Source organism: Abrus precatorius, unplaced genomic scaffold (assembly GCF_003935025.1).
Source record: "Abrus precatorius isolate BTA unplaced genomic scaffold, Abrus_2018 Scaffold11, whole genome shotgun sequence".
In the NCBI taxonomy this organism is placed as follows: domain Eukaryota; kingdom Viridiplantae; phylum Streptophyta; class Magnoliopsida; order Fabales; family Fabaceae; genus Abrus; species Abrus precatorius.
Window position 1 is genome coordinate 7,049,141 of NW_020874303.1, and position 10,302 is coordinate 7,059,442.

The 10,302-nt window shown below is 27.4% G+C and overlaps 2 protein-coding genes across 3 annotated transcripts; both read right to left on the reverse strand.

Annotated features, from left to right (window-relative positions):
• Positions 1-109: 109 nt before the first annotated feature.
• Positions 110-963, reverse strand: LOC113856491 (cysteine-rich and transmembrane domain-containing protein B-like). The gene is made up of 3 exons (XM_027488323.1): positions 868-963; positions 310-496; positions 110-197 (listed from the first exon to the last, which is right to left on the reverse strand). The coding sequence occupies exons 1-3, from the start codon at positions 899-901 to the stop codon at positions 152-154; spliced, it is 267 nt and encodes an 88-aa protein (XP_027344124.1). The 5' UTR covers positions 902-963; the 3' UTR covers positions 110-151.
• A 4,781-nt stretch (positions 964-5,744) lies between these two features.
• On the reverse strand, positions 5,745-6,439 carry LOC113855354 (cysteine-rich and transmembrane domain-containing protein B-like). Of its 2 annotated transcripts, none has more exons than XM_027486970.1 (3): positions 6,272-6,439; positions 5,946-6,108; positions 5,745-5,849 (listed from the first exon to the last, which is right to left on the reverse strand). In XM_027486970.1, exons 1-3 carry the CDS (start codon positions 6,303-6,305, stop codon positions 5,804-5,806), a joined length of 243 nt encoding a protein of 80 aa, XP_027342771.1. In that variant the 5' UTR covers positions 6,306-6,439; the 3' UTR covers positions 5,745-5,803. The 2 variants fall into 2 exon arrangements, with proteins under 2 accessions (XP_027342771.1, XP_027342770.1); XM_027486969.1 differs by having other exon boundaries at positions 5,946-6,111.
• Positions 6,440-10,302: the final 3,863 nt, after the last annotated feature.

Below are 10,302 nucleotides of genomic sequence, written 5' to 3' on the forward strand. Positions count from 1 at the left end.
AAAGTACTAGAATAAGGAACATCAAATCAAATGGATAAGTACATGCTGTCCAAGAGGACAAAGATTCTTATTCTTCTACAAACTACAAAGAATACAATAGTAACCAGCAAGGTGAAAAAAATGATAAATACAAATCTATGCTATGATCCAATTAGAAGCAACAATCCAGGATCCAGCAGCAACATAAAGCAGCACAACTGCAAGAAAAGAGAAACAAAAAAAACGGGTCAAAACAAAGCTTTATTCATATTTTCTGGAAAACTGGAACTAAATACAAGTATTGTGAAGTGATTTTAGCAATGAACTTACCATCCTTTCCAAAAACCATCACCCCTGCTTGTGGTTTGCTCTGGAATTCTTTTTTGGGGGTACCCTTCGGCTGTAGGACCATCCTTGGAAGGATAACCCATTGGTGGGGGGGCAGTAACATATGGAGCTGAAGGATAGGCCTTACCTTGTGGTGGATATGATGCCATTGTTGGGGGATATGATAGTGCTGCATCAGAATATCATATTAGTTTTTGATTATGTCATATCACAATTTCACAAGAAAATTTTGATGTTTCTACATTTTAGAAGGGTATTTTAGGGATGTATGGATACAAAAGGATTTAAAATATTAAGACAGAAATAAAAAATAATTACATGCAATATCACATGTGATATTAGTTTTTTAGTAGAAAAGGATTATTGATTTCACAATTGACATATCACATAGATCATTAGTCCTAGTTAGAGCCATTTAAAAATTCAAATGGAAACGAAGGTATTCAGCTTAAGCTTTATGTTCAGAAAAATAAAATAAGATTATTGAGGATGCAACATAGTAATTCATTTACATCATGTGGGATGATGAGAAAAACTCACCAGGGGCTTCTTGCTGATTGCTGAAGTGACTCATATGGTGATGATGAAAGTTTCTCTTTTCTACCGCAATCAAAGAGTTTAACAATGAATCAGAGGGACGATAAAGGGTCTGTGATACGAAACAAGAAGTGGGTATTATTTATAGGATCACAGTGGGGCATATGGTTCCTTAATGAAATAGAAGATTCCAATGACGTGTGGGACAAACGCGTTAGCGTTATACGAGAGAAAGAAAAGAACATGTTTGCATTTTGAACTTTCCAAGAAAAATGTTGGTGCTTGTGGCATGCCACGTACCACAGTTTGTACATGAGTTCAACGCGTTCGTTGTCAACATTTGGCCTTTCTTGATTGAGTCATCACGTGAACTGTCTTTTAGGGGTTTGGGGTTGAAATATTGAATAGTACTAACTTGAATTTATATAAAACTTTTTTTATAAAAATGGCTTCGATTTTTCTTAGAAGATCTTTTATACATTATTTCTTATTTGATTATTCATTTATTTTCAATTTCGTGGTTTGCATTTAAGTTTTTGTATATTTATATGGATTCTTATAATTTTTTTTTTACACTTTTTTATTTCGTAACTTATTTATTTTAATTATTTTTTATCTTTTGCTTCTCTCTACTCATTTTAGATCTATTAATAAAGTGGGAAATGATTATTACTCTATTTTATATAAGATATAAATAGATGAACAAATGAGAGATAAATTTTCAATATACACTTGGATAAAATTATGTGAGTTCTCATTAAGTAATTTTTTAATTAAATATGTGTTTAAAATCATATTTAAATCATCATAATTTTTTTTATTTTAATACTGTGCTAACTGTATTTTTTTTACGTCAAAGTGAGTTTAAAGCCTATTAAAATGAGGTTTCAAATGTATATTTACCCACACAAGTTTTCTGATTAATTTTTACATAATAATTAAAAAAAATGTTTAAAACATCGTGTTAAAGTGTATTAGTAACCTTTTTTTTTCCTAATATATTGAACCAATCCACGTATGTATTTTTTTAATAATTTTTTTCAATTAAATTATATAAATTAATAAAAAAATATTAGTAACGTATCATGGAATACATTTTTAATTATTAGTTAAAATTTATTAAAAATAATTAAAAATATGTAAATATGCCTCGTAATGTAATAATTCTCTCTTAATTTAATGAATTTTTGAATAGTTATGTAGTTTATAATAAATTTTTATAAAAAAATTAAAAGTTTTTAAAAAAAATACATTCTTATCATTGTTCAACTAATAAAAATAAATAAAATAAATTATTTTTAAAAAAAATATTATGACATTATAATTTTATCTTTATTAATTAATATCGTTAAACTTAATTCTACTGTCGATATTTATTTTGTTAATTGGAAATTTAAATTTAACTATTAATTTTATAATTAATTTACTCAATAAAAATTGTTAAGCGATATAAAAGTGAATATAATTTTTATTAATATAATTTTATTTCTCCTTTAATGATAAATATTTTATAAAAATCATTAAATACTTTATAATAAATATCACTTAAAATTTTGTAAAAAATACCCTATAAAAAAGTATTTTAGTACCTCCCCCACCCACCCAAAAACCAAAAACATAAAACAGGAAAGGCATGATAAGTTCCGCCAATCACAGGGAAATTAATGGATTAAAATACACGTATTCATAAGTCTCTTCTAACCATAAATTTATAAAATATTTTTCTAACATTTCTCTAATTTCATAAATAAAAAATTCATAAATAGTATTTTTTTATTAAAAGTTATAGTATTTATGTTATTAAAATATTAATTTTGTTATTATATACTGTACCTTAAAAAAATTCATTTTTTTCTACGAAAAGTTAAATATTTCATGTAAAGAGAAGAAAAGTAAATTTTTATCTTTAATTAGTTCAGACATCATTTAAGTGTACGTCTCGATATAAGTTAAGTCAATCTTAAATTACTTTTATTTCATATTTCATTCTAATATGATTTTGTAAAAGAATAATATTTCAATACGCTCAATTAAAATTATTTTATTTTTAAATTAACATTTAAACTAACGTGATAAATTGTAACTTTTTGTGTAACTTTTTATTGAATTTAAAAAATAATCAATTCTATATAATCAAGTTAATTTTAACTTAAATTTACAAACGCTTTCTCAAAGACAGTGAGTTAAGGAAGTTACATCTTCTGTTGCCTCCCCAGTCGCTATTTATGGTGGGTGCTCAATCCTTCTTTTTAATGAATTTATTTTTCAGAAAATAAAAAGAAGAAAGACATTCTAAGAAACGCTAACAATACATTGGATATGTACAACAGAATTTGAGAACAAGCGCGCATATGTTTTGTGATTCAACATAACAACAATCCAGAAAACAGCAGCAACACACAGTGCCACAACTGCAAGAACACAACAGAGACAGAGACATAATTAGTTTAGAGAGACAGGTTGAAGTAAAATTCAAAGATAGAGAGACAAATTAAGATTTTAGCTATAAACTTACCATCCCTTCCAGAACCCATCATCCCTGCTTGTTGTTTGGTCTTGTTGAGTGTACCCTACAGCTCCATCCTTGGCTGCATACTCCACAGGTGGTGGAACACACATTGTTGGAGTATATGCTGCTGCTGCTGCTGCAATATTATATATATAACATTAATCTTAGTTAGAAAGAAAATATATTATAAGACAAAAATATAAAACAAAGATTATTAATGCCACGAGGAATTCTAAGGGAATATAAAAAATTGATAATTGGGCATGCCCAAATAAAATCCATCTTCATTTGTGGCAATTAATTATTATATATTGGAAGTAGAAAGAATTCACATTGAGATAAAGATGAAAGATTGCTGACATTTTATTGGAAGATAATAAAATATAAAACTCACGGGGTGGTTCTTGGTGAGTGTCGAAGTGACCCATGGCGATGATGATTGAAGAAGTTGCTATTTTGTATAATGAAAGACGAAAAGATGAGAGTGGATGATGAAATATACCTATCTTTGGAAAATATTAAAAGGTTGAAAGGATGTGAGGGACAACGCGTTGCGGTGAGAAAGAACACCACAGTGTATATGCTTGACCATTCTTCTTTTCCAGCACACATCATTTGAAAAACTTCAAACTACCATTTCATTCCTTGTCCTCACTGAGTTCCCTCTGTGGGGCTCTTCTATATCTTTACCAGCTTTTAATTTTTATAAGAGTTGTTTGGCATCTTAATCAATGATCTTCAGAAAAAAAAAAAAAACACAAATCAATTCATCATTATTCTTTAGTATGTTTTTAATTTTAGTGAGTAAAAATTTATTTTATTCTCTCAAATTATAAGCATCGATCATTTTCAGTATTTAACTTTACAAAAATTCAGTTTAATTCTTGATTTTATAAAACGGTATATCTTTTATCATACTTTCAAATGTTTATTTAATAATTAATAAAAGTACAATGGAAGAGTGATATATTGTTGATTTATATAAATTAAAAAACACCTAATTTTTTAAATAAAAATGCTAAATGAGATGCATAAAATATCATTTTTTTTGTCTAATTATTTTATATACTCTTTTTTATAAATTTATATAAATTAATGATATATTACATTTTTTTATTATTGAATATAATTTTGGAATGCAAGACCTAATTTGATCAATTGATAAACTAAATAGACTAAATACAACAAAATTAAAATTATAGAGCTTAAAATGCAGTTAAATCTATTTAAAATATAAAAATAAATTGACGTTTGTATCATAAAAATAAATAAATAAATAAATGGATATAACTTCATTATCAAGCCTACATACAAAAGTTGTTCTTATCACACGTATAATTTATAACAATGAATATTTCGGAATAGCATACTGTCAACCAAAGATAATTAATTCTTTTAGGAAATTATAAAGAAAAAAATGATCTTACAAAATAAGCTAAACCATATATATATATATATACAAAGGTAATTAAAAGTGAACAAGTAATAACTAATAACTACTTAATTAAATGAACAAAATATGTCAATTAATTTTTTATAAAGTAAAATTATTTAACAAAATAACTAGCGTAACAAAATGTTGAATCAACACTTTATAAATAAGGTAAAGTGTAGTCTCAAAGCATGAAAAGTCACGTGCACATTTAGCAACCTTTGAGTAAAAACAATCATAACTTAAAAATTCAAGAGTCAACAAATACAATTGTTATAACTCGGAGAGTTAGAGAAAAGAAAGGGTCAATGTCGATGTCATCAAGCTAGTTCATGAGATGTGCACCTGCTGCTAAAAAATTTTATACGTATTTGATCTTAATTTAATTTTTTATAATTTATTTTTAAAATTTATTTTTAATTATTTATTATTAATAATTAAAATATATTTTTTTTAAATTACGAAATTAGTAAATTTAAATATCTATATATAATATTAAATTTATTTTAATTTAATATATTAGTTATTATCAAATTGAGGGACTAATAAAGATAGGCAGATAGCTACTAACGCTTATCTGTACACGCGTCATTTGTTACATACGTTGATTAATTTTTAATATTTGAGTTAATTTTTTGTTGTTCACTGTACCTATTCACCGATAAGGATGCGCAGAATGTAGCTGTCAATATGTATATCTCATAAGTTAAAGAAATCGATACACCTTTTCTTTCTCCCATTTTCATCTTTAATACAATACAATGTCCGAGGAAATGTAAAAAACTTATGATATATTTTTTTCTTACTGATAAGAAAATGTATTACATTAAGAAACTCCTTCACAGAAAATTTCAAAGTACAAAGAATATAACAGCATCCATAAAATGGATAAATACATGAGAAATCCTTATTCTTCTACCAACTACAAAGAATACAATAGGAACCAACAGGGTGAAAAAAATATAACAAATACAAATCAAATCTATGCTATTATTCAATTAGAAGCACCAATCCAGGACACAGCAGCAACATAAAGCAGCACAACTGCAAGAAAAGAGAAATAAAAAAAAAAGGTCAGAACAAAGCTTTTTTGATATTTTCACAAAAAATAAGGTGAAGTGATTTTGGCAATGAACTCACCATCCTTTCCAAAAACCATCACCCCTGCTTGTGGTTTGCTCTGGAACTCTTTGTTGGGGGTACCCTTCAGCTGTAGGACCATCCTTGGAAGGATAACCCATCGGTGGTGGGGCAGTAACATATGATGCTGGAGGATTGGCCATACCTTGTGGTGGATATGATACTGCTGCATCATATATAGTATCATATCATTAGTCCCATTTAGAAAGATTTCACAATTCACTTGTTCATCTTCATTTGTGTAAATCCATTTAGATCGAAATAAAATGTCACTTAGGAAACATATTTTGTAGTGCATATTACATTGATTGATTAGAAAAACTCACCTGGGGTGTCTTGCTGATTGTTGAAGTGACTCATGGTGATGGTGTTGATGGAGTCGTTCTTTTCTTATACAATCCAAAGAGTTTATGGGGAAATGGGTATGAAATTGGAAACAATGGAAGCAAATTTGTGTATATATATTCACTGGGGGGCTATGGTTCCTTAACACAGTGGAACTTCGAATGACGTGTGGGACAATTACAAACGCGTTATTGTAATTAAGAAAACAAAAGACGGTGTTTCCATTTAGCTTTTTATGCCAGGTGCCTGTATTCGGTATTCGTGGCGTGCCACGTATTACAAACCATTCATCCCTAATCCTTTCTTTTTTCCCATTTCCACGCGTAGTTACGTTAGACCTTTCTAGACTAAGTTGTTGTGGTCTTCGGATGCACATAATTCACATTGTTAATACGATTTGCTATCAGATTAAACATATAATTGATTGTATTTTCTTTCTAATTTTATTCTCCTTGTCGTTTCCTTGCAAGTTTGTCAAGTTTATGCATACAAGGACTGGTTTAAGACGTTTAAACTATAAACTGGACAAGCCAAATGTATATATATTTTACTGGTCTCACCTTTCTAAAATAAGTATCTTTGAGTAATTTTAAAACTAGTTGTTGTTTTATACTATTTAGAAAATATTTATTATTTTTAATTACATCCTTTCTTAATAGATGGTCTTTTTTAAGAGATAAAATATTAATAACATGTACTTTCAAAATATGGATAACTTAATCTTATCATTGTTTTTTCCTTCTGAAAATTTAAAGTTTCTTTGATTCTTGAGCAAACACTCCAAAACGATACTTACTTTAGATTAAAGAGAGTGTTTAAAAGATTAAGGGAATATATATTGAAATTGCTTTTTGGTAGTTAATTAATCTCTCATTAATGCTATTCAATATGCATGGTAGATTTTAAACTCTTAGAATCTATATCTATACTCTCAAGCATTTCAAAACTATATATAAGAAATATTATCAAAAGTAAAATTACTTCTTTACCTCGTCCCTTTATTATTCATCCCCAATTAATTTATAAAAATTAACAAAAACACAATTTACTATATATAGTCAAATCACTTAGGACTTAAATATTATAATTTCCACGATTAGATATAAAAAAATTAATATTAAGTTTATCTGATTATTTAAGAACTAGATTAGTGATATTTTTAATAGTCGAAGAATTTAATAATATAAAACATATGGGAAAAACAAATAAAAATTATTTTATATAATTAATAACCAAAATTAATGTCAAAATTTTTTTAAATAAAAATAATAATAGTTGAGATGTTTTGGCATCTAAAATAGGTTTTATTTTTCTTAGTCTTAACAAATATTTTCAATCCTTATTCAGGGGTTTTAGATGGGGTAATCGATCCTTTTTTTTTTTTTTAAATTTTTTTGCATAGAAAGATTAGCTCATTTAATCAACGAAAAAATTAATAATAGAGTTTAAATTATCTTCTGTTACTTTTTTTTTTGTTAATAATATAATTTTAATTGCTAAACTAAATAAGTCTAATACTGAGATAGTTAAATCTATCCTTAAGAGTTCTGTTTTATGGTTTAGGATTTAGAGTTTTTTCTTTTTAATTTTAATTTTAAAACAAAGAAAAAATTTTAATTTTCTTTTCTAAAAATTGTAATCCTATGTTAACCCAGGAAATTAACCTCAAATTAGGAGTTAGTAACTCCTCATAGTTCAGTAAATATATAGGCATGTTGTATTATTATACCAGTGCAGTTCTTAATTAAAGTTGAAACTTCACTTTAATAATCTACATAATAAAATTTAATACTAAAGATTAATATACTAACATTAAATATTTAGAAACATTATTAACAACACTAAACTCTATCCTTTATAAGTTATTGTGGTTGGTACGTTGTTGTTCATTGGTGATTGGTCAGCTGAGTCATTGTTCAAAACCAATTAGAGTTTGGCGTCCGTTGTTACTTGAATATGACTTGAACAAATGAATATTGACATTGATTACGTCACGCGTGTCCTAGTTTATATAAAACTACTTTTCGTTCAAATTTATCTTTTCTATTATGCAAGTTTGGTACAACTTTTCTAGTAAAATGCAGTATTATTGGCTAAAAAGTCAAGAGTTTTACACAAGCACAGCCATTGTTGGGCTAATCCATCTGTAATTAACATATTAATATGTGCTTAAATTATACATATTCTATTAAAACACATTTTTTTATTATATAAGTTTGAGAATTATTTCGTAATTATAAAATAAAGTAACCTCATAAAGATACAAAAGCCTTTGAACACGGGGAGTTCTGGTTTCTAATTGCACAAGTCCATGTGATTAATTCTCTTTTCATTGTACAAATGAAAAGATCAACAAGTTACAAATTCTGTCACATAAATAATTTTTTGCTCTTCCAGAGGATACAAATATCCTTATTAGACAATTACAAAAATAGTTTGGTAAAGTAAAAAAAAAAAAAGACAGAGAAAGCCAAGATGAGAACAAGCACAAATCCTTATGTCCAATGATGTTCAATCAGAGGCAACAATCCAGGGCACAACAACAACATAGTCCAGCACAACTGCGCAAGAAAAGAGAGAGAATCAAACATAAAGTAGAAATCAATGTGTACATAATTAAATAAACTGTGTTTATAGTTTGCTTTAACTTTTTTCATTTTTGAGAATTCTTTTAACAAGTAAGTAATTTTTTTAAAAAACTTAAGCATGATCAAATATGCACTAAAATTTTGATTAGAAACTCACCATCCCTTCCAGAAGCCATCACCCCTAGTAGTGGTTTTCACTGGAACACTTTGTTGGGCAGGATCATCCTTGGTGGGGTAACCCACAGGTGGTGGTGGAGCTGCAGGGTTGGTTTGATCCACTGCTGGATATGCCATCACTGGTGGAAAATACAACACCAGTTAGATACAATCAAAGATTAATACTTTTTCATGATGGAGGTGAATTTTGATGAAAGAATGATAATTTAATCATTCATAAAAGAAAATAATCTCGTTAAATATTTACCAGGAGTTTGTTGTTGGTGACTCATAGTTGTGATGAGGTTGCTCTGAATTTTTTGTTCTATGAGGCAGAGAAAAGAGTGTGAAATTAAGTGATTGTGGTAAGCCTTGAAAGATAATGTATATAAATAGGTTTTTGGGACCGCTGCATCCTTAAAAGCGCGTTTTAGGTGAGATGAAAAGCAGAACAATAAGCCTACCTGGGATAGGACTAAAAAGTAAAGTCCTGTATATTTTAAAAATACAAAGTGAATTCTTATATTTTTTAATAAAAAATTTATTTTGATTATCTTCAATTATTTCTAAAAAATATTTTTTTTAAATTAAATGAATACTAAATGATTTGGTATGAATTTTAGGTTAATGTTGTTGTATTATAAAATTTTTTAATTGGAATATAATTTGTTCTAATAAAACGAAATAATTGAACTTGGTGGAGGCTAAAACTGACAGCAGCCTCGGAACGACGCCGTATTTGTGGCACCACCGACTTCATTTCTTCTGTTCCGTCTGCGCACATCGAACGACGCCGTAATTCTTTGACACTATTATTTAAGTATCTATTTTCTCACTACGCTAGGAAAGAAATTTAAATGAAAACTATGAATTCAACCCCCTAAAAATAGAGTGAAATGAAAAATAAAAACATTTAAAACATGTTTTCCATTTTTAAAAAGGTTTTTTTAAAATAAAATATACTTATTTTTGTTTTTTAAATTCTTTTTAAAAATAGAAACAAACATACTTTTAATATAGTAAAATTATTAAAAAATATATCGTTAATTAAACAAATCATATAAACTTTACTCTTTTCATTATTAATAATTACCCAATTCCCTGAACAATAAAAAAATATTCTGTTAAAGAAACCAGTTTGTAAATTGAAAACATGTATCTTCCGGGGAAAATCTCATATTACTCAATACAGAAAACAATATCTTAAAAAATTCATTATACGTTTTATTATTTAACTTCAGCTTTTTTATTAATAATTCTAAGATACT